General features: G+C 35.1%; 2 protein-coding genes across 8 annotated transcripts in view; both read left to right on the top strand.

Annotated features, from left to right (window-relative positions):
* ZMYM4 (zinc finger MYM-type containing 4) overlaps positions 1–25261 on the top strand; it is a 154345-nt gene that overhangs the window by 74215 nt on the left and 54869 nt on the right. For 4 of the 7 annotated variants that reach the window (XM_043461946.1, XM_043461947.1, XM_043461945.1 and 1 more), the window contains exons 3-9: positions 10457–10978; positions 12669–12730; positions 13081–13251; positions 19831–19915; positions 20154–20409; positions 24557–24731; positions 24844–25056. In XM_043461946.1, the coding sequence (XP_043317881.1) occupies positions 10457–10978; positions 12669–12730; positions 13081–13251; positions 19831–19915; positions 20154–20409; positions 24557–24731; positions 24844–25056 (1484 nt within the window). Of the gene's footprint in view, positions 1–10456; positions 10979–11128; positions 11311–12668; positions 12731–13080; positions 13252–16318; positions 17277–19830; positions 19916–20153; positions 20410–24556; positions 24732–24843; positions 25057–25261 lie in introns of those variants that run through there. The other 3 variants (XM_043461949.1, XM_043461950.1, XM_043461951.1) reach the window with 3 other exon arrangements.
* LOC122437246 (40S ribosomal protein S15a) lies at positions 3890–4388 on the top strand. The gene has a single exon (XM_043461952.1). It carries the CDS (start codon positions 3948–3950, stop codon positions 4338–4340), a length of 393 nt encoding a protein of 130 aa, XP_043317887.1. The 5' UTR covers positions 3890–3947; the 3' UTR covers positions 4341–4388.

Genomic DNA, 25261 nt, shown 5'->3' with positions numbered 1-25261 from the left:
CATACCAAATAAAAATAAATGTTTAAAGCATGTATATTTCATTTTTAATTCCTGACTTTATTGGACTTTTAACTGGTAAACTATATTCCTGATCTTGTTTAAAGGGGCTTGTATTACTTTGTTGTTGTTGTTCATTTGGTAAGTCATGTCCGGCCCTTTGCAACCCCTCGACTGAAGCGTGCCAGGCTTCTCTGTCCTTCACTGTCTCCTGGAGTTTGCTCATTGAGTTGGTGATGCCATCCAATCATCTCCTCTTCTGTCGTCCCCTTCTCTTCCTGTGCCTCATCTTTCTCAGCATCAGGGTCTTTTCCAATGAGTTGGCTCTTCACATCAGTTGGCCACAGTATTGGAGCTTTAGCATCAACCCTTCCAGTGAATATTCAGGATTGACTTCTTTTAGGATTGACTGGTTTGATCTCCTTGCTTTCTAAGGACTCCCAAGAGGCTTCTCCAGCACCACAATTTGAATGCATCAGTTCTTAAGTGCTGAGCCTTTTTTATGATTCAGCTCTCACGTCTGTTCATGACTACTGGAAAAACTATAACTTTGACTATATGGACTGTTGTTGGCAAAGTGATGTCTCTGCTTTTTAATATGCTGTCTAGGTTTGTTACAGCTTTACTTGCAAGGAGCAAGCGTCTTTTAATTTTGTGGCTGCAGTCACAGGTTCAGTGATTTTGGAGCCCAAGAAAATAAAGTCTGTTGCTGCTTCCACGGTTTCCCCATCTATTTGCCATGAAGTGATAGGACTGGATGCCATAATCTTAGTTTTTTGTATGTTGAATTTTCACTCTCCTCTTTCATCCTCATCAAGAGGCTCTTTAGTGCCTCTTCACTTTATGCTATTAAGAGTGGTATCGTCTGCAAAGCTGAGGTTGTTGATATTTCTCCCGGCAATCTTGATTCCAGCTTGGGCTTCATCCAGCCCTTCATTTCGCGTGATATACTCTGCATGTTAAGTTAAATAAGCAGGGTGACAATATACAGCCTAGATGTACTGCTTTCCCAATTTTGAACCCGTCTGTTGTTCCATGTCCGGTTCTAACTGTTGCTTCTTGACCTGTATACAGGTTTTGCAGGAGGCAGGCAAGGTGATCTGGTATTTCCATCTCTTTTAAGAATTTTTAAGTTTGTTCTGATGTATACAGTCAAAGGCTTTAGCATAGTCAATGAAGCAGATGTTTTTTTTGAAATTCCCTTTTTTTATGACCCTACGGATATTGGCAGTTTGATCTCTGATTCCTCTGCATTTTCTCAATCCAGCTTATACATTTGGAAGTTCTCAGTTCACGTACTTTTGAAGGCTAGCTTGAAGAATTTTGAGCATTATCTTTTTAGCATGTGAAACGAACGCAATTGTACGCTAGATTGAACATTCTTTGGCATTGCCTTTCTTTGGGATTGGGATGAAAACTGACCTTTTCCAGTCCTGTGGCCACTGTTGAGTTTTCCAAATTTGCTGGCATATTGAGTACAGCACTTTCACAGTATCATCTTCTAGGATTTGAAGTAGCTCAGCTGGAATTCAGTCACCTTCACTAGTTTTCTTCATAGTAGTGCTTCCTAAGGCCCAGTTGACTTCACACTCCAGGATGTCTGGCTGTAGGTGAGTGACTGTGCCATCGTGGTTATCCAGGTTATTAAAACCTTTTTTGTATAGTTCTTCTGTGTGTTCTTGCCACCTCTTCTTTTTTGTAAGTAATTAAATTTATTTATTTTTAGTTGAAGGATAATTGCTCTACAATATTGTGTTGGTTTCTGCCAGACATCAACATGATTCATCCATAGGTTTACTTATGTACTCTTCCTCTTGAAACTCCCTCCTCATCCCACCCATCTGTTGCTACAGTGCCCTAGTTTGAAGTCATACAGCAAATTCCCATTGGCTGTCTATTTTACATATGGTAATGTATAGGTTTCTGTGTTACTCTGTCCATCCATCCCACCCTCTCTTTCCTCCCCCTCCCACTGTGTCCATAAGTCTGTTCTCTATGTCTATGTCTCCACTGTTGCCCTTCAGATAGGTTCATCAGTACCGTCTTTCTAGATTTCATATATATGCATTAATATACAGTATTTGATTTTGTCTTTCTGACTGACTTCTCTTTGATTAATAGGCTTTAGGTTCATCCACCTCACTAGAACTGACTCAGATGCGTGTCTTTTTATGTTGCCCCCTCTCCTTAATCTCCTCTGCTCTCTCAGGCCCTTGCTGTTTCTGTGCCCGTCTTGGGGATGGCTTTGTCACCACCTCCTGTACAGTGTTTCAGACCTTCATCCGTAACTCTTCAGGCACTCTTGTCTACCAGATCCAACCCCTTGAATCTATTCGTCACCTCTACTGTATAGTCATAAGATTGTATTTTATTGAAAACAAAAATAAATCATCTCCTAGAACTATTTCAGTGACAAAGCAAAATGCTAATTTGAAATTTTAAAAGGAACCAAGATTACCTTGCTTTTATGCTTGCTGTTATTTATTTTTACATTCTTTGGAGTTTGTGTTTTTTCTTTTGATCCTTTGTTTCTTTATTAAGAGAGAAAAGCAATGTCAGAATTATTAGAAAACCATAAGTTCTAAGGTTGAAATTACAATTGACATTATTTTATTTCTGAAAGTTATCATTTATTGAAATAAAGATATATGGAATTAATTGAGTAATATATTGGAAATGAAAGTAATAGCCATTTCATAATGTTCATTTATGTAGATTCCTTTAATGGGTTCTTTAGTTGGTGGTTGTACCTTAAAGTGAAATGATTCTTGGATATAGTATACAAATATCAATATGCCACTAAATCAAAAGCAAAAATGAGGACAAGGCATAAAAGTTCATTTGACCTCATGAAATTTATTTTCATTTTCAAACACAAATATTGTACATAAGTGCTTTAAATAACTTTCATTCTTCTTTCAGAAAATCTTAACAGCCAGCTGCATTTAACCAGTATGCTCATTTTATTTTTTCACAGAGGAAATTTATGTCCTAATCACATCCCTGTCGCACAGATTTTCCCTCTTACTTATTGGTTTTTCCCTTTTTTGAAAAAATATTTGTTTATTTGGCTGCACTGGGTCTTCCCAGGTGGCGCTAGTGGTAAAGAACTTGCCTGCCAATGCAGGAGATGTAAGAAACTTGAGTTTGATCCCTGATTTGGGAAGATCCCCTGGAGAAGGGCATGGCAACCCACTCCAGTAGTCATGCCTGGAGAATCCCCTGGATAGAGGAGCCTGGTGGGCTACAGCCCATAGGGTTGCAAAGAGTCGGACACGACTGAAGTGACTTAGCATGCACAGGCCTTAGTTGTGGCTATCAGGATCTTCAATCTTTGTTGCATCACACAGGATCTTTAGTTGCAGCATGCAGGGATCTAGTTTCCTGTCAGGTGTCGAACCCAGGCCTCCTGCATTGAGAGCACGGAGTCTTAGCCACTGGACCACCAGGGAGGTCCCCTCCCTCTTTTTTTTTTTTAATTAATTTTTCTTATTGGAGTATAGTTTTACAGTGTTAATTTCTGTTGTACAGCGGAGTGAGTCAGTTACACAGATAGCCACTCTTTTTAGATTCTGTTCCCATTGTTATTCCCTCTCTATTGAATCATTCCTAGGAGTATGCTATAAGCTGTGATAGTCTTCATCTTAAAAAACAAAACTCCCCCCTCCAAAAAACTACCTAAAACTAAGAAAACAAAACGAAAATACAGAGTCAGAAGAACTTTTCACTCTAGATTTTAGTCCAGTTTCTGCTCATTTTCTTTAATTTAGAGCAGAACTCCTCTGTAGAGTTGTTTGTACTTAAAGTTCTCTCCTCTGAATCTCTTTATGGGATCACCCCACTCCAGCTTTTGTGTATCCATTTTCCACTGATAAAGCTCCTGTCAAGACCCATAATTCCGTGCGCTCGCCCCTCCCGTCCTCTTTCCGCCATCTTTCCGTGCCGCCAGAATGGTGCGCATGAATGTCCTGGCTGATGCTCTCAAGAGTATCAACAACGCCGAAAAGAGAGGCAAACGCCAGGTGCTTATTCGGCCGTGCTCCAAGGTCATCGTCAGGTTTCTAACAGTGATGATGAAGCATGGTTACATTGGCGAATTTGAAATCATTGATGATCACAGGGCTGGGAAAATTGTTGTGAACCTCACAGGCAGGCTAAATAAGTGTGGAGTGATCAGCCCCAGATTTGATGTGCAACTCAAAGATCTAGAAAAATGGCAGAATAACCTGCTCCCATCCCGTCAGTTTGGTTTCATTGTACTGACAACCTCAGCTGGCATCATGGACCATGAAGAAGCAAGACGAAAACATACAGGAGGGAAAATCCTTGGATTCTTTTTCTAGGGATGTAATATGTACAAATAAAATGCCTTAGAGGAAAAAAAAAAAAAAGCTCCTGTCAAGTAAGAAGTTTGTTTCAACTTTGCCAATATTAATCATCAGTCTTCAGCCTTCATTTTTCTGTGTTAGCTCAGCAGCATTCATTAAGGTTAAGCATTCACTTCTTCCTAATTGAAATATTTTCTTTACTTTGCTTCTATAATATCACCCCCCCTAGTTTTCCTCCTACCTCATTGGTTGTTTCATTTTAGTCTGTTTCCCTGATTCCTTCCTTTCTACCAGATTTCTAAAAGTTGAATGAGATATCTCAGGACTCTCAGCTCTCTTCCATCAGTAGTAAGTTCAATCACTAGCTTATCTTAACTAGTCTCATGAACTTTCAGTTCAGTTCAGTTCAGTCGCTCAGTTGTGTCTGACTCTTTGCGACCCCATGAATCGCAGCACGCCAGGCCTCCCTGTCCATTACAAACTCCTGGAATTTACCCAGACTCATGTCCATCGAGTCAGTGATGCCATCCAGCCATCTCATCTTCTGTTGTCCCCTTCTCCTCCTGCCCCCAATCCCTCCCAGCATCAGAGTCTTTTCCAGTGAGTCAACTCTTTGCATGAGGTGGCCAAAGAATTGGAGTTCAGCTTCAATATCGGTCCTTCCAGTGAACACCCAGGACTGATCTCCTTTAGGATGGACTGGTTGGATCTCCTTGCAGTCTAAGGGACTCTCAAGAGTCTTCTCCAACACCACAGTTCAAAAGCATCAATTCTTCGGCGCTCAGCTTTCTTTATAGTCCAACTCTCACATCCATACATGACTACTGCAAAAACCATAGCCTTGACTAGAGGGACCTTTGTTGACAAAGTAATGTCTCTGCTTTTTAATATGCTATCTAGGTTGGTCATAACTTTCCTTCCAAGGAGTAAGCGTCTTTTAATTTCATGGCTGCAATCACCATCTGCAGTGATTTTGGAGCCCCAAAAAATAAAGTCTTGACACTGTTTCCACTGTTGCCCATGAAGTGATGGGACCAGATGCCATGATCTCAGTTTTCTGAATGTTGAGCTTTAAGCCAACTTTTTCACTCTCCTCTTTCACTTTCATCAAGAGACTTTTTAGTTCCTCTTCACTTTCTGCCATAAGGGTGATGTCATCTGCATATCTGAGGTTATTGATATTTCTCCTGGCAATCTTGATTCCAGCTTGTGCTTCCTCCAGCCCAGCGTTTCTCATGATGTACTCTGCATATAAGTTAAATAAGCAGGGTGGCAATATACAGCCTTGACGTACTCCTTTTCCTATTTGGAACCAGTCTGTTGTTCCATGTCCAGTTCTAACTGTTGCTTCCTGACCTGCATATAGGTTTCTCAAGAGGCAGGTCAGGTGGTCTGGTATTCCTATCTCTTTCAGAATTTTCCACAGTTTATTGTGATCCACACAGTCAAAGCAGTACCATCATTTCATCTATGACTCCCAAATTTATATATCATTTCTTGACAAGAGTTTCTTCTTTATGTTGTTAATGTGTCCAGTTGCCTTCTTAATATCTCCATTTGCAAGTTTAGTAAGGTTCTCAAAATTAACAGGTCCAAACCAAACTATTCATGCTACCCCCTCAGTCTGTTCCTCCCTTAGTGTTTACATCTCAAGACATGGCACCCTTTTCTGCTCTTTTTGACTCCTTTCATATACAGCTTCTCATATACCAGGAAATGCCTCTACTTTCAAATTATGTCCATCTGAATACTGTTCCTCACATCCACCATTCTCTCCTGGTCTGAGCCACCAGTTTTTCCTTGGATTACTGCAGTTGCGTCCTACGTGATGTCTTGCTTCCCTTCTTCACTCCCTGTAACATTTAACAGCTTTAAAGTAGTCATGCTACTTTACATCCTGTTTCTTGTAAAACATAAATCATATTATTTCCTCTTTGGGATCTTTTTTGGATGGTTTGGAAATTCTTAATATATCTGTCCTCTGACATTTTCTCTTTTATCATTTTTAAGCACTCTTCCTCACACTTATTCATTTCCAGCCTCACACTTATTCTTTTCCAGCTGTATACCATTTTTTTCCCCTCAAACATACCGATCCTGTTCAGTGTGTAAAAATTAGGTAGGAATCTTTTGTGAGAAGTTTGCTTTCAAGTGTTTCATTATCCACTTGTATCCCCAAATACAGTTTAGTGTTGCATTTTTTCTGTAGATGTAGGCTCTGAGAAACAGAACCTGTTTCTTTTATTTGGGCCTCAAGGATGAGTACAATTCTATTCTGCTTAATTCTGTATAATAATATAACAATTTAATCTCATACACTTTTATTCAGCCTGTAGATTTATTGTGATAACTATCAAAATTGCAATTCAAATTAGATAACTTAATAGCAGTTGCCACCTCTGAAAAAGCTTTAAATCTTGAGCGCATTCTCAAATGAGAATAAATTTTGTTTTTTCAATAGACAATAGATGTGCTTCCAAACTCAAGATACAAAAGGATATGCTTTGAAAGTTAGTGTTTCTGTCTCATAGCCACCTGATTCTGGTGTCAGAGAAAATCAGTGGAAGGTATTATTTAACATGTACACAAACATACACATAAATTATAAAACATATAGAAGTGATAGCCTAATATATATATGTATATTCTTTCTCAGTTTAGGTATTTTTACTAATTGAATCTGAGAACTCTTACAAAGCTGCCTCATTCTTTTTATCAACTATATAATATTCTGTTATAGGTATGTACTATAGTTAATTGAGCCTCATTGTTGAACAGATAGACTGTTTCCAGTCTTTGCTGTTTTTTCGTGTTCTTTTTCATAGATCTTTTGGGAAATATCTATAGGATAAGTTCTTAGAAATTGAATTACTGGATCAAACGTGTATGTGTAAAGTCTCATAACTATTGCCTGGTTCCTTTTTTTGTGTGTGTGATTGTGCCATCTTATACTTTGCCTAATAGGGATTATAGTAGGGATTCCCTACTACAGGGATTGGCAAACTTTTTTTTCTCTTAAGGGCCACATAGTAAATATTTCAGGCTTTTCAGCTCCCATATGGTCTATGCCACACTCTTCTTTGTGTATTTTTTTGGCCTTGGGCCATAGTTTGGCAGCTTTGGCCAATAGCATAGCTGCCAGGCTATTATCAAAACCTTTTGTCTTTACCAACCTGCTCTGTGATCATGGTATCTAACTGCATTATTAGTTTGCATTTCGTTTATGAGCAAAGTTCATCCTTGGTGTTTCCTTTCCTGTGAAATGTTCATTTAGATCCTTTGCTTTTATAAATGTATTTGGCTTTGGTATATTTATCCGTTAGGGAAAGGACCTTTTGTGATGTAAAGTGCAGTAAAATATTTTTGACAGCTTTGTCATTGATCTTTTGGTTTGCCTTATGTTTCCTTCTCATTAGGAATTTTTTATAGTCACATTTGGTCTTTTATTCTTTAATTCAGTCAGTCTTTTATTCTAGGTTTTGTGTTATTCTTAGAAAGGCTTTCCCCTAAAAAATAATTCTTCCATGGTTTTTTTTTAATATTGGTGTTTTATTTTTTTATGTCTAAAAGTTAAATACCTCTGGAAATTATTTTGGTGTGAGTTAAAGATCCAGTTCTTTTCAGATGGTTCCCCTTTCCTCCCAATATCGTATCCTGAATTTAAACATAAAGATTTTGGAAGTCTCTTGCAATATTTCTTTTTAGTTGACTTCTTATATACTGTAGTACTTAGATTAAAATGTTGATCACAAGAATGCATATTCTTTCATTCATTAAACAGTTACTGAGCATATACTATGTGGTCAGGTAGTAAGGATAAACTGTTCTGTAGAGAAGGCTCTAACCTTGACCTTTGTTTGCCTTATGATCTGGTAAATTTATCTCACTATGTGTTTGTTTTAACACCCTGCTTCTTTATATTTTCTCCCTATTCTTCTGTTATTAGGAAAATTTTCAAATAAAACAGTCTAAGGAATAAGAATAGTATAGTGAATATCTGTGATATTGTACATGCTTTCTCTTCCCTCTGTGCTTTTCTCTGTGGTATACTGTGTGAAAGTAAGTTATGGAAATTCCTATGATTTTACCATCTTTTATTTAAAATTAATTAGTTACGTGAAAATGGTGATTTTCTAATTTTATTATTTTCTCTATTTGTCTGTTTCTCTAGTTCTCTGAGGAGAGGGATTCATAGCTGTCATTTCCATCATCATATCCCTAGAACCTAGCATAGTAGTTACCATGAAGCGATTTCCTAATAAGTAGGTGCTGAATGAATGAGTGAGTACTTTTAGGCCAAGGGATATTTTTGAAGGATTTCAAGTGCAGGTATAATGTGGAATGATTAATGGTTTCAAAAGATAATTCTGATGTCTTTATGAAGGGGGCAGCTTGAAGAAAGCTTTCATTTGGACCCTATATTAGTTAGGACTTGATTAGATGTAATCCAACTCAAATCAGTTTGAACAAAAAGAGAAATTATCCTGGATCATGGAACTCAGAGAATGATTTGAAGATCCAGCCACATGAAATAAAAGCAAAGCTGTTGGTGCCACTAATATTTTTAGTTTTTGCTTCGCTCTGTGTTTTCACCAGTTCCAGTTTGTTTGCTCATGGACCAATTAAATATGGTTTGAAGGCAGAATTTGTAAGAATATGGTTGCCTGCTAGATATCCTGTGGATTGAGTTAGTGCACTGTCAGTAGGAAGAGATGTGAAGTGTTGGAATGGTACCAATGAAGGAGATGGATTTGAAACAGATACTAATACAGTTAACAGAATTTGTCCAAGAGGAAGGAGAATTGGAGTGACTCTGGTTTTTTTTGTCTTGATCAGCCTGCTGACTTGGCAATGCTATTAATTAAGTGACAGAAATACAGTACAAGAAAGTATGCTTGGAATGGGAGCATGATGAATTTTATTTTAGAGGTGTTAAGTTGAAGGTTCTTAGGGGTCCTATAGAAGCTAGTTGAATATAGACATCTGAAGTTTGGAGGAAAGTTCTAAGCTAAAACATTTGGGAAGTCGTCAGCAAAAGTCAAGGCTATGATGGTAAATAAAATGGTCTGAGTATATAAAATGAGATGAGAATTGGAATATTGAGTACATAAAATAGGAAGAGGAGAATGGAATAAATTAATAGAATAGTAAGGAAAGTAGGATATAGTGCATGTCAAAGAAACCAAAGTATTTTATCTGGGAGGGATATGACACATAAAGATTGAAAAAATAATTGAATTTGGCCATGAGGAAATCATTGATGATCTTAATGAGAGAGGTTCCAGTGTGAAATTGGGAACCAGACTGCAATAAGGGCAAAGGATTAATGACTGGGAGATGAAGTAGAAACAAACCAATGTAAACTTTTTCCCTAGAAGTTTGTGAAAGAAAGGTGAATTAGGGCAGGAAAAAGAAATACAGGACTAAGTATTCTTGTTTGTTTTATTTTGTAATGGGAGAGACTTGAGCATGTAGTTCAAATAGTAAACAGTTTTTAATATTTACTCTGGCTTGGATAAATTTTATTTTTATGTTTTAATATTCACCACTGTAAAGAGTAACTGCTGTAAGTGTTTATTAAGGGTTAGTGTAGAGGGATTAGGAATCTGAGGTCAGAGAACTGGGTTCTAATCTCAGCTCCCCAGAATAGTCTCTATGATAACTATGATTATCACTTTCATATTCCCTTCTCTGTGTCAATCTCTGTGTTAGTAGGTCCTTTATACAGACTATCATTAAACCTCACCACAAATTAATCTCCAAGGTGAGTATTATACTGTTCTATAGATAAGGAAGCCTTAGAGTTTATTCTCAGGATCACATAGATTTTCAGTAATTATGCTATGATTCCAACACACATATGTCTCATTCTGAAGTTGGTACTCTTTCTTTCTATATTGCATTGACTTTCTTTCTAACTTAAAATAGTTTCTCAAGTTTTATGTCCCTGTTTCCTTATCTGTCAGATAGGGATATCTTATCTGTCACATCTATTGAATACTGCAGTATTATTATCTATATTTTGTTTGAAAAGAAAAAGATAAATATCATTTGTTAAATGCCAGACAGACCTTATAAATATGGTCATCTTTAGCACTATCGTTTGTCTAAACAGTATTTTACTTTTTAAGGTGGTGGTATCATGGATACAGAAATGTCTGAAGATATAGACCACAACTTAACTCCTACCCTTGACAGCATGTCTTATGGAATGCCGAATCAAACAGGATCTGAAAATTCATTGCTGGATGAAGATGATTATTTTTTGAACTCTGGGGATCTTGCAGGAATTCCAGTCGTTGGTAGTGACAATGAGGATGAACAGGATTTTAGTTCAAAGGACAATCTTGTTTCTTCAATTCATACTGATGATAGCTTGGAAGTAGAGAGAAGAGTCACACAGCATGAATCAGACAATGAAAATGAAATACAGATTCAAAATAAATTAAAAAAAGACTTTCCTAAACAATTTGATCAGGTTTCTGTCTTTAAATCAATACGGAAAGATTTTAGTCTAGTAAGAGAAAACAGCAAAGAGACATTTTCTGGAAAGGAGAAAAATAGAGACCTAACTTATGAACGTGAAAAACGGTTGGATAAACCCCATAAAGAGTTGGATTCAAGGTTGAAAAGCAGTTTTTTTGATAAAGCAGGTAATAATTGTTGGAATAGAGCCATAAAACACAATAAATAACAACATACTGATAATAATACAGCTTTTATTACTTCTGATACTAAACAAAGTGTGAACAGTTAAATTCATTGTAAGCTTGTCATTTTTCTTTTATCCTTGTTCTTTGCAGAGTGACTGAATTTCTCCCAGTAACTATTGGTAATGGTATAAATGGTTGAAAAATAGCTCTAAACCTCATTTCTCCCTCCCCTGGTTGCAATGTTTTGATGAGAAGGCAAGATACTCGAATCACCTGTTCATTTTCTTTGGTTGAACATTGGAACCTGAAGTTGGATTTAACTTCTTTGTGCTGTAAGCACTAATTCAAACTGCTGTCCCACGAGTTAGTCCAATTTAGGGAGGGTTTTTCTTTTTGATAACATTTCTATTTTATGTTTTAAAAGTTTCTTGAGACTCCTCTTGAGCCTCTTTGCCCAGCATACCCTATACTTATCTTTAGTTCCATTCTTGAATATATACATTTTCTTATTTCTATGCCTTTCTTTTCTCTTGCTGTTCCATTTGCCTGCATGTCATTTTCTCTCTTGTATATATGCCTGTAAAAGTGCTTCTTATCCGACACTACCTAACTCATAAACCTCTTCTACCCTGTGGTCATCGCTAATCTCTCTGCGTCAAGAATGTTTGTTTCCTCATCTGTATTTCCATAGCATTTTTTTAATGCCTCATTTATTTATAGTAATTATCACACAGTATCATAGCTGTTTGTTTTGCCTTTACTTGCTAGTGTGAGAGTTTATTGAGGGCCGGACTGTATCTTACTCATTTTTGTGTTCTTGGGGCCTAACCTGGTATAGTGAAAATAGTAAAATTTCAATAAATATTCAATAGGTGTGAAAGAAAGCCAGGTTGAATATACTAGTCCTTGTATTACAATTTCTTCTGACAGTGCTAGGAAAACTGTGATAGAACAAATCAGTATCATTATAAAGAACAATTAGTTTAAGTATCCATTATGTACAAGGGTGTACAAGGGTATACTGTGTTTTTCAGTATATATTATTTAATGTATTTTCAGTATGCCTAGAAGGATAAATTATATGGGTACTTATATTCAGGGAACATAATGTCGAATAGCAAAAGGGACAAGTAAAGTAGTTGAAGTGTTAATGACCAGTTGAATAGCATAAAATTTAATTTATAATTGAAGACAATGGTAGAAGAGTTTTTAATAAAGCAGTACAATAATATTTCTTTGAAATAACTGAAACTGTTTTAGGTATTCTTAGAAGAGAAATGATTTTTAACTTAGTGGACAAGGGAAGGTTTTCTAGAAGGGAGATGATTTTTGAACTGAGCTGAATATGAAAGACTGTAAAGATTAGGATAGTGGGGACTTGGAATGATATAAGCAGAGATGGGGAAGAGCAAACTTAAGTAATTTTTAGAACATAGTGAATAAAGTAACCACTTTATTTAGGTTTGAGCACGGAAATAGTGTGAGGTGAGGCTAAAAGTTAGGTGGGGCCAGATTGTTTATTTTGAGTGAAACTACCTTTTGGGTATTTTTTGGTACCCTTTTCACTCTAATGATCATCTTTGTTGGAAAGAGAGGTGATTATCAAGCAATAGCTTTTTTAGGTCACTCTTTCTAAGATTTGTTATTCATATACATATGTTTGTTTTGTTTTGTTTTTTTCTTTCAATAGCTAATCAAGTTGAAGAAACATTACATACCCATTTACCACAAACCCCAGAAACAAACTTTAGGGTAAGTTTTCAGTGTGTATGTAGATTGCTGTAACTGTGGCAAGTGTCAAAGTTTTCTTTATGTGATTTTCTAAACTGTAACTATATGTATTAGGTAGAGCACTGGTTTTTTAAATTTCCTTTATTATTTGGATAAGGACATCTTTGGAGATGTGCTAAGAAGTCTTTGCTCTTAGATTCTTTGTTTGTATTTAATATTTGGACATATATCACATTTACTTGTAAGCATAGGGACTCTAATGAACATCCATAGAGTTCTTCATTTCCATTGAGCTTTTCTCTGGGTGTTAAACCTGAAGAGGAATAATTAAAAAATCTGAATATTTATTAATCCTTTATATTGTGTTTTAGGATTCCAGCTATCCATTTGCCAATAAAGAATCCATTGGTTCGGAACTGGGAAATTCCTTTGCATCAAATATTAGAATTAAAGAAGAACCTTTGGATGATGAGTATGACAAAGCAATGGCACCACAGCAGGGACTACTAGACAGAATTAAAGATGAACCTGACAATGCTCAAGTAAACATTTCACCTTTTTCCCCTTCTTTTTTGTTCCACACATGCATTATTCATTCAAGAAAGGAAGTTCTTGATTAAGAAGTATTTTGTTGATGGGGTGAGAAGAGACTGTTAATGAAGGTTGAGGAAATTGAATTATCTTCAAGAATACTACTAAGGAATCAACCAGAGTTAAAGGAAACTTTTTCCAAGTAGTAATTAAGGCTTCTAATCCACTTTGTTCCTTAATAACGCTGTTCTGTGATTTTTACAGTGTTAGTGAAGGATTAGGGAAAGAGAATCTTCAAGGATTTGAGATTGATAACAGCAGACATGGCTGAAGTTCATGGAGGTTTATGAGTTTATGGTGTGATTGTTTATATAAGGTAGTAATAAGCCTTTTACAGTTACTGCTAATGAAGTATGTAAAGATTTAAGTGTTTTTCAGGAGGGATTAATGGACGGGTTATCTTTGGAAGAGTTAATTGATTGAAAAACCAGTTCTTTAGATCAGTGGGTTGAAGATAAAGGAGGTTTTGATGGGTGATACAGGGTTCCAATTTTGAGGTGTGTGAGTAAAAAGGGTAGGGATAGAGCTCTGTTATTTCAAGGTTGCTCTGGAGAGATCCTGTAACTGTGAATCCTGAAGTCAGTGAAGTTATCCATGCAGTTAATGACATAGCAGTGGTTGGAACAGAATAAAGATGGTGCAGTCATTTAAGAATGTAGAAAAGGACCAAGGGATGAATATGCAATAGCAGCAATTGTTTGAGGGTGTTCTGTATTTTATACAGATGGTATGAGTACAGAAGCTGAGAAGTAAAGATAACATGAAACGACATTTGATCTGGAGAAAGTTTACCTTTCCATATCTTTCTTTTATTTTAGGGTGGTTGAGAATGTGAGATTTGTGTGGAAGAGATGTTTTTCACTCAGATGTGTCTAAGCAGGGTCTCTCAGCACTGTTGACAGTTTGAGCCAGATAGATCTTTGTAGTGAGGGGCAATCCATCCTAGGCATTACAGGATATTTAGGAGCATCCTTGGCCTCTGCCTACCTGCTGCCGGTAGTGCCATGTCCCCAGCATTGCCAGGTGTCCCCTGGGGGACCAAGTCCTCTGGTATTGAGGACCACTGTTTTACAGTAGGAAAAGGCAAGAGATACAAGTGATTTATGTGAGTCAGACTGATGCTTCAGCTAAACAGGAATTCCATGGTGCCCAGTGGGAGGTAGCTGTATAGGGTAGTGATGATAAAGCTGTAGAGTTGGATGGGTGTGAGTGTGGTAGCTACAAAGAAGATGGTAGAAGTTACAATGAAAGAATGGTAATAGAAGCAGGCAAAATAGAGATATCTCATTTAGAGATAAAGAAATGTCCTGACACCTAGGGGAGATATGGCAGTGTATGTTTCAGAAGACTACTGTTACTTCTATACAGAGCAGATCTCCATCCTTTATGTGCCCCAATCTGGACATGAGAAATCCATAAGGAATCGCAGTGTTGTCAGGGTACCAAAGACATCAGTTTCTCCCTGTACATGACCCAGTGACACTCCTTGAGATGAAAGACAGTTATAGGAAAGACTACATACATCAGGGGAAGGGAGCATCAGGAAGGGTTATTTGTATTACTGTTTTGAAAACAATCAGATATTCCAGTGACTAGAGAACAGCAATAGGATGGAACTGTCAGGACCCAGGAATACCTACATATTTATCACTATTCAGAGTGTAATAATGTGTTATAAAATACCAAATAGGAAGTTTCGTCATGATTTTGGGGAAGAACTTCCATAAGAGCTCACCACTTGATTGACTGGACTCGAGAACCAAGCAGGAATGTAAGTCCAAGGCATAAGGTCTAGAAGCATTCTTTATGCTGACCCCAAAATAAGGAAGTTCCAGTGTGTGAGTGGGTAAAGCTAGGTTTTCTCTGAGAGGTCCTCGCTGTTATCAGCTACACCAATCCTGTCGGATCAGACCTTTGTAATTCCTCTAGAAATTCCTCAGGAAACCTCATGTTAAACTGTGGATACCAGAGTCTTTATTTCCCTTTCCCTTCCTTACCCTTCTCTCCCTTTCTTTCCTACTTCCTCTCCCTACTCCTGTTTCCTCTCCCCTTCTCTTGCTTCCTTCTTCGTTGTTCTGTACTTTTAGGTATTTCTCCTCAGTGACCACTGGAAATCTATATTCATTTTTCGGTACTACCTAATGCTTTATCACTCTTCATTTCCAAAAATAGGTTGGAAAAAGGAGTTCCAATGAATTATTTTCTTAGATTCTGAAACAGTACTATTAACCTAATGCTCATAAAATACTGATAGATTTAACAGCTGTGGTCATTCTTTACTTTTGACCATCAGTTACTTGTAATAACTTTTCTCTTGACTTAATAAGATCATAGCTTTAGCTTCTGGCACCTTGTAAAAACCTCACTTGACTTTTCTTTTTGCTTAACTTGTAGCTTTGCTTTCAACTTGCTTCCTTATTCTCCTTTTTACACAATTCATTTTGGTTTTAATTTTTTTACTTTCCCATATAACTCACTAAGATACGGAAATATGTTTATCCACTTCTTCTCAGTTGCTCTTGATTATTCTTCAGTTACATTTTTCTGGGTTTGCCAGTTGTCATACTCCTTCCTCTGTTACTGGCATAGCATCGTTTGTCCTCCTGGTTGCATTTCTTCATTCAAATCCTATTGCATGTTACTATATTTTCTATGTAATATTTACAATTACAGATACTTTTATATGAACTACATTGTTTCATCCTCCAGAATAAAAAGGCCAGAGTAGATGATATTAAGTCCATTTATAGATAAGGGAACTGAGGTTTGTAGAGGTTAATAAGTTATTCAAGGCCATATGGCCAGAAAGGAGCCAATCAGGGGCCTTTATCAAGGCCTTATTATTAGTCTGCCAAACTTTGTTCTATAAATAAAAGTTGTTTCTCATTTTTTCTTTGCCCCTTTTCTATAGATTCTAAAAGATCGGAATTCAGTAAATATTACTTTAAAATAATGATTTGTTTTTTCTTTTTGCTCATAATAAAAGGAGAGCTAATCTATAATCTCATTGAAATAAATGGATTAGAATGGGAAAGCAAATCAGTTAATTGTGACAATAGTCTTGGAAAGTAGGATGCAGTAATTAAATGTTGGAGCTTGTTTTTTAGCTATGTCAAGTTAACTTGGTTATAGAATCTGGGTTTTTCATTTCTGAAACACTGTCTTGTAATACTCATATATACTTTCTGGTAAACAAGAGGAAGGTAAAGATACTGGTAAAGGATTTTTTTGGTTTTGACTTCTGTTTTTCTGCTTCTGAGAGCTGTTGGGTCATAAGATTTTCACTTCTCAAGTTACTAGTCACTGATTTTTTATTAAATATTTGTGAAATTAGTCATTGTTCGGAGGATGCTAACATAAACATGATTCTGCCTTGAAGGCGTTGTGGGGGTGTACAAGCAGAGTACTTAAGGTATATGTGTATTTTACTATGTTACATAAGTAATATGTACTTGAGGCTTAAGGAATATATCAGAAGTTTTAAATAACTGTCATAGACTGAGAAAGAGAGCTGACTGGAGACCATTAAAGTATACCCATGAATATTGATTTTTTTTCTGGAATTTTCTGGAATTAGAAAAGATTTTTACTTGTAATATGCCTTAATATACTATATAATGTAGGAATGTTAGAATGAATCAGTATTAGAAAATCTCTTAATGTATAACTTCATCAACAGGTCAAATAAGACTGGATAGATAGATAGATGCCCCAAAAAGTTTCAGTGTAATTCACTATGCATTTCTTATAATAGATACTCTCTTGATCAGGTAAGGAAATACCTACTTCTGATCAATAACAGTCATTGAATTTGAAAGTAAAATGATGGAAACCTTCTGTTAATATTTACTAAATGAACACAAATTACAGATATCAGCATTATTATTTAACTCTTGTTGGATTTTCGACCCAACACATGTTAAAGAAATTAGAAGAAATAATGGAAAAGGGGAGACAAAATTATCATCATTTGCTGGTAAGGATCTTTATTAGAAAATTAATAGAATTCATGAAAATTTAGTTGAGTAGCTAGTTGAATTTTAGTCATGTAAAGCAGAGCAGTATTTCTATAAATCAGTTGTTTCCCACCTAGATAATACAGTGAAAAGATAAACTATTTCCTACAGCAAAGTGACTAAAAAGTGCTGTATCATATAAAACAACTTGAATGAATGGATAGACTTTCTTAAAAAAATGTAAGATATTAGTTATTCCTAAAGTAAAATATAGTTACAATACAATTCTGATGAAATATCAATGGTTTCTTACGTTTTGAAGAATAAATAGGCATGCACACACACATTATATTATATATATGTTCTAGTAATTAGAAATATGGCAAACTATTTAATGATTAAGCATCTTACAGTTATTTTCATTAAAATAGTATGAAATCGTAAGAGTAGTCAGCCTGATAATGATACAGAATAGATTGCCACAAAAGAGGTATTTTTAGAGAAATTTGATATGTCAATTGTGAGTGAAAGGAATTCACCAGCTATTCAGAGAAAGAGAAAGAAAAATGCTCATTATATATCAAAATAAATAAATCCTGGATGGATTAAAATAGGAGTTGGCAAATTATCAGCCGCAGGCTAAATCCCGCCTGTCCTCTTTGTTTCTGTTTTGTTTTTGTTTTTCTGCATACTATTTTTGTAAATAAAGTTTTACTGGTTATTGTCACAGTTGTTCATTTATATATTATCTATGGGTGCTTTTGCTCTACCAGGGCAGAGTTGAGTAGTTGTGATAGCATGGCTTGAAAAGTCAAGAAATACTTTGTATCTGGCCTTTTGCAGATAAAGTTTGCTGACCTCTGGATTAAAGGACTCTATAAACAGTGAGACCATTGTCTTAGCATTTTATCATGGAAGTAGAACTTTGTAAGAAATAGAAGGAATCGCTAAAGCTAAAACCATCTATTTTTTGCCATAAACATGGAAACTTCAGTATGTAAAATTTTAGCTGAAAGAACGTATTGAGGAAATATTGATAACAGATGCTGTAGGAGGTTAATATTATTACCTTATAGTGCTTTTTTGTAAATGGATATTGAAAAAATTGGAAATTAAAACAAGAATGGGAAAAGACTAAGTAACTTTTTTCACAAATTGCTAGAATAAATGTAGTTAAGTTTTTAAAAAGCAATCTGACATTGTGCACCAAGAACCTTTACTATATACTTATCTACCTAGTAATTCCACTGTTAAGGTTCTTTCCTTAAGTGATAATCCTAAATATGCATGTATGAGCATTCACAAAGATGTACATCGTGGCATTAATGATTAAAGCAAATGTGTGGAAACAAATGGGCCAGCATGGGTTGTGGTTATGTAATTTCAGTGCCATACAGGGCTATCATCAAATTGGAGACGGAGGCCAAGGGAAAAATTAGTAATGGTATCCTGTCTTTACTTATTTAAAGTTTTGATATTTTATTTATCATGGAGTTTTGCATTTAAAGAAAATATGACTGAGAATTGGTTCCTTAATTTATACCTGAGGCAAGGGCCTCACCTCACCCCGGTCTCATCCTTGTGTAATCTGTTATGTCTATTAAATAATATATATCAGTATTTCTCGAATTTGAATAAAGTACAGACACCTGTTGTCACAAAAAAGGGAGTATGTTGGAGTTGCCTGAGAATTCCAAGAATATGACATCTTTTGGGGTTTTGCAAGTATCAGTGTGGTAAACAGTGAATTAAAAAGTTAAATCTATTACTTAGAGGTTTCACAATGCAATAATATAATTGTAAAAGCTAACAACAGTACTAAAAACTTGTAGTATAACTCAGTTATATGTGATTATGCATGACTGAAAATAAACTTTATTCAATAAAAAATTACTCAAAAACTCAAACTTAAAAAAATATTTTTTAAGAATTTTCATACTGCTTAGAGTACCTTTATATAGATCTCATGGATTCTTGGAATCCCCCGTTAGAAACACTGATACTTAGCCACTAGAAGTTATTTTGGAATAAAGTGCGGTAATATGTAAATATTCAATTGATTCAAGTGACCAAAAAAAATCACTTTATAAAAATGGTATATTCAGTATAATTACAGCTGTGTAAAGAAACACATATTGGAGGGGAAAAGACTGGAAAGAAATATACCAAAAGAATATCAGTGGTTGGTTGGTTGGGGATAATGGAAATATTGTAAGAATTTTTTTCTGATTTCTACTTGTCTAAATTTTGTATAGTAAGTGTGTATTACTTTTATAAATATAAGTACTTAAAACACTATAGTAAATTAAGAATTAAAAAATAGTTTGTGACTATCTGGTAGTGCTGTAGGCTAATTAGATAGCTACTTTGATTTTTTACCTCATAAGCTCTCAGCATGTATAAACCTGTTATACCCTCATTGTAATTATAGTTTGCTTGCTCTTATTTCTTACTAATGTAGTAAACATTTTCTACCCCTGTTTAGCCTTAGTAAAATGTCTTGAATGTTTCAATTTCTTTAGACACATTGTATTCATTTTTATTTACATATTTATTTATTTTTCTTTTTAAAAGGAGTATAGTCATGGCCAACAGCAAAAAACTCAAGAAGGGGAACTGAAAATTAGCGCTGTGTTTTCAGTCAGTGGCAGTCCTCTTGGTAAGAAACAGAACTGAATGAATGAATCATGTTTATTTATTCTGACCAGTGTGAGTGAGAGGAAGTCCTCCTTATATTAGTAAACTAGGCAGTTCTCTCTGCCTGTTTAGAATGGCTTTAATTGTGCATTGCATAATTAGTGTTGGATTTCAAAACTAGTTCTAGAAGAGAAAGAAAGGATGCCTACTTAAAATTCATGGTAAAAAGTAAAACTTTTTTTCAATTTTTTTTTTTAAAGCTCCACAGTTGACTACTGGCTTTCAGCCTTCACTGGCGTCATCTGGCATGAATAAAATGCTTCCTTCAGTTCCAGCCACAGCTGTTCGAGTTTCCTGTTCTGGTTGTAAAAAAATCCTCCAGAAGGGGCAAACTGCTTATCAGAGGAAAGGGTCTACACAGCTGTTCTGCTCTACATTGTGCCTCACTGGATATACAGTTCCACCTGCCCGCCCACCGCCTCCTCCCACTAAGAAAACTTGCTCGAGTTGCTCAAAGTATAGCAGAATTCTAAGTTATCTTCTGTTTCCTTTCTTTCAAGATGCTTTGTTCTTACTTGTGTATTGTTTCATTTTCTACGTTTCTGTGTTTTTTGAGAAATACCACACATTGTTTACTACAAACGTGTTGCTGCTGCTTTCAGTCTTTCTGGATGCGAGGTGCTCAGCTTTCTTTTAACTTTAATTAATGAGCATTTTATATAATAAGAGATACTTTTGAAACATATTTTAGCATCCCGGTTGAGATGCTTTATAAAACAAAAATTGCATAACTTAGATATGACTGAAGTATTTTATAACTGTAGGCAATTACACTTAAATCCAACAAATATTTAATGCTTGTGTGTTATTTCTTGTTTACATAGTTGGAATTCATTTAATACTTTTCATATTAACTTTAATTAGATTTCAGTATATTTATCTTTACCTTCTCAGTACCTCTGAAGTATCTGAGAGGTTACATTTCAGTGTTTTAACAACAGAAAATTATGACCTTAGGATCATTTGAGGAATATGAACTAATTTTTCAGGGTGGTCATTAGACACTGTTTAAATAAATCAGAAAAAGATGAATAATGCTTTTCTGAAACAATTTGGCTTCTATTATTAAGCTACTCAAACTATGATTTATTTGTATCAATACTTAGATCAATACAAGGATGTTGCCATTTTCTGTCTAGAAAGTGAAAAAGATGCACCCTCTTCTAGTTCAATTGGAAAAGGCATATAGAAAGAAACTTCTAAAAGAAATTTGAGTATGGTTAGATGTTCCAGAAGTTATATTTGCATTCCTTTATGTTTCAAGTTAAATTTAGTAAAAGTAGACTTTATTTATACTGTTCGAATTATGAAATATGCTTTAAAAATGAATACTTACAGACCAGATATCTAATTTCTGTATTTTAGTAAATTCATCATCTTTCTAAGGTTAATCAACCTGAGAATTAGACTTTTTATAAGGCTTTTTTTCAGTTTTCTATTTTGCCATGAAATAATTTCATGTAATAACTTCCCCTTATGTTTCTTTATTTAGTTCTTGAGCAATCAGCACTTTCTAAAATTGCAGTGATATTTCTCCTTTCATAATAATAGTCATAGGTATTTATTGCAGTGATTTACCAGTGAATTTCAAAATGACCACAGGAAACTCATAGAAGTTTTAAAATGTGTGCCCTCTTTTTGTGTTTTTTAATTCTTATCCATACATGTTGTTCTTCTCATCTAAATTCACTGTATCTCTTTGGCCTCTAGCATTGACCTCCCATTATCTGAAGATGGTTATTTTTACCTGCATGTCATCCCTTAGTTTTATTTGATCTTACGTAGTTTAATTATTTTTAAGATTACATTTTCTTCTTTTGTAATGTTTGGTCTTACCCATAAATTTCAACCTGCCATTCTTTGACTTTAAACTGTTCTCCCTCTTTCTTCACTTACTCTGTTACCTTTCTGTAAATCCTTCGCTCTTTCCTTTGCCCCTTTCTGGTCTTTTCTCAGGTACTCCTTGCCTGCTTATCACCTCAGTTTTTCTTTTTCATTTTCTGTCTTCATTTTCCCCTTTCTCTTACTACAGAGTACCTTTTTCACTTGTTTCTCAGTCCTCAACCATTTATATTAGTCTTGTTTTTCTTTGTATTCTGTTTCGTTTTGTTTTCTGAACTACTCTTTCATCTCCATTTCATCACTTTTCCTTTCTCTTTTTTTCCTCTCTTGTTTACACAGTCATTACAACAGTTTGGAATAGTCTGGTTTATATGATTATAAAATTATTGATATGAATTGTGTCTTGAATATAAGGAAATTAGAGTCAAAGAAATTAAATGATTTACTCAGTGTCACATTTTAATAGCTTGTTTGGCACATTCATTTTCCCGCCTTATAGTCCATTTAGTCAAATAGGTTTAATTTGTAATTCAGCCCCTATGAGAAGGATTTTTACTTTAATTTGAATAGGTGGAGATAGAAAGATTTCCTTTCTGATAAGCTTACTGTTATTTTTATGTTGTTGTTCAGTCTCTAAGTCATGTCCGACTCTGCGACCCCATGAACTGCAGCCTGCCAGGCTTCCCTGTCCTTCACTATCTCCCAGAGTTTGCTCAGGTTCATGTCCGTTGAGTTGATGATGCTGTCTAACCATCTCATCTTCTGCTGCCCACTTCTCCTTTTGCCTTCAGTCTTTCCCAGCATCAGGGTCTTTTCCAATGAGTCAGTGCTTCACATTAGGTGGCCAGTAGACCGGTAGAAATAATAGCAGCAGCACTTAGGTTGAAAGAAGCTACATCACTGTTTGGAGTAACAACTTTATTTTTGTTAGTGTTTTATTAATCAAATCTCTTAGCATCTTGAATTTAACCTAAACTCTGAATATATTTTGGCTAGTCATTTATTGTTTAGATTTCATTAGTAATAAGGACATAACAATTTCTTTTAAAAAACTCAATTTCAAATCCTACACTTTCTGATTTTTTTGACATTTACTATGTGTTTTAATTATATAGAGAAACAAACATTACTAGAGTAAGTTGAGATTTTAGTCCAACAGATAGGCAGATATGAAAAACATTTTTCACGTTCTCCCACATATCCTGTCTTCATTTTTGCCTCTGTCTTTGCTTTTGTCATCAAATCCAGCATTTAAAAGAGATAACTTGGATAAGGATACTTGTGTTAATACCCATGGAACAGTTTTCTAGATATAATGGCACTCAGAGAAGTAACTGTTTCAGGATTGTCTCTACCATTTCTGAATTTTTGCTCTCTGAAATGATGTTGCTCATTCTCATTCTGACATGAGATCTAATCTGTTACAATAAAATGTAATGCAGCTGGATGTTAAATATACTGAGAGCTGGGAGAAATAGCTGCTTTTATGCTTCTATTGCCTTGATCCATGCTGTTCCCCAACTCTTATCTCCTTAGCCTTCTAGAAAACACCTATTTAAGGTCCAGATAAAATGTCATAATTTTCATGTCACATCTTATCTAATATTTCTGTAGTACATTTAATGTATATAAATACATTCGTCAAAATTATTATACTATTTTAAGAATACTTCTGTTACAGTGTTTAATATATCATTTGTCTACTTGTCTCAGTATACAGGCTCCTTGAGTGCTTGTACCATTACTTGACCTAGGGTTGGGCTAGTCCCTGACTCAATATAACTGCTCATTAAATACCCTTATAAATGAAATATAATAAATTAAAACCTAATTAAAAATAGCTATAAAAGGTGAGAAAATGCAGATAATAGAGCAGTGTTAAGCTACTAAGTATTGAAGATGAGGTATGGTGTTACGAATTACAGTATATTACAATATCAGATGCTCCTTGTGATGAGTCCCACTGTATTTACTGTTTTCCTTTATTGAAGCAGGGGTATCTGTAATCTTTTCTAAAAAGTACTATATTAGTGTAATCTGTTGAAAATGTAAGAATGAATATAACAGTTTATTTATTATTATGTGAGTTTATACTCATGGGACAGAGACATTATTTAAAGAATTACTGGTTTTTAAAATGGTTTGCACTTAAGCTATCTCATAAACTTCTATGCAGTAAGACTGATTTGGGAGTGGGATAAAGGGTGGACTGGTAGGGAGTCTTAATTATCACAGTTTTAATCTTCATTGTCTTTTACTAATGCTTACAGATTGAATTACTTAGATATGAAAATGTTCAATTCAATATAATCTTGATAGAATGTGCACTGTGTAGTTTGAAATGTATTTTTACTTTTAAAAGATAATGACTTCAAATTTCTCAAATGTAATGTTATTTAAAGAGTATTTTGAACATACAGGAGACCTGAAGAAAGAAAATGAGACTCTCCTATAATTCTTCCCCCTAGAGATAGTAAATGTTAACTATTTGATATATATCCTTTTAAACTTGAGCCATAGTATATTGATCTTCACAACAGTTCTATGAACTAAGCCATGTATTTGTTTCATTTTATACAACAGAGCTTGAAGATCAAAGAGATTTATCAGTTAATTCAAGAAAACCCAGGTTTCAGGTTTAAATTTCAGTGCCCTTTCCCTACACTTTTAATTGCCCTTGTTTCATTTGATATTTCTAGTTGACAAAAAGGGAAAAAATGAATTATGTTGTGGCTTATTTTATCTTTGTTGTCATTTTTAGAGACATTTTAAATCCAAAGGATGTGATCAGTGCCCAGTTTGAAAATACCACCACTAGTAAAGATTTTTGTAGTCAGTCGTGTTTGTCAACATATGAACTGAAAAGAAAACCTGTTGTTACCATAAATACAAATAGCATTTCAACCAAATGCAGCATGTGTCAGAAGAATGCTGTTGTAAGTTATCATTTTTACTTTACTGGGGGAAAGAGTCTGGTATTTGTGCTTAAAGGACAGCTTTTGATGATCTTTGCTTGTTGTTTCTAAGTTGTTACTTTATAATTTCTAGATTCGACATGAAGTTAATTACCAGAATGTAGTACATAAACTTTGCAGTGATGCCTGCTTCTCTAAATTTCGCTCTGCTAACAATCTCACCATGAACTGTTGTGAAAACTGTGGGGGTTACTGCTACAGTGGCTCTGGACAATGCCACATGCTTCAAATAGAGGGACAATCTAAAAAGTTTTGTAGTTCAACATGTGTCACAGCATATAAGCAGGTATGTGACCCTATTTCAGAAGGATCTATTTCCATAGAAATTATTTATGAAAATGTCACAAAAATATTAAGTTCTTATTATTAGCTTAATTAATATTTTTGCATCTAAATAGTATTTGTGAAATGCTTGTATGTTAAACACTCTTGTTATGGAGTATTATAAGTAGTAGTTGTACCCCAGTGTCCATGGAGGATTGTTTCCAGGA

This window comes from Cervus canadensis, chromosome 2 (assembly GCF_019320065.1).
Source record: "Cervus canadensis isolate Bull #8, Minnesota chromosome 2, ASM1932006v1, whole genome shotgun sequence".
Classification (NCBI taxonomy): domain Eukaryota; kingdom Metazoa; phylum Chordata; class Mammalia; order Artiodactyla; family Cervidae; genus Cervus; species Cervus canadensis.
The sequence above is the reverse complement of the archived record's forward strand: the minus strand, read 5'-3'. Positions and strand labels throughout refer to the sequence as shown.

Bases quoted from the DNA above. Each gene is read 5' to 3' on its own strand.
- LOC122437246 (XM_043461952.1), top strand. From the start codon at position 3,948: ATGGTGCGCATGAATGTCCTGGCTGATGCTCTCAAGAGTATCAACAAC.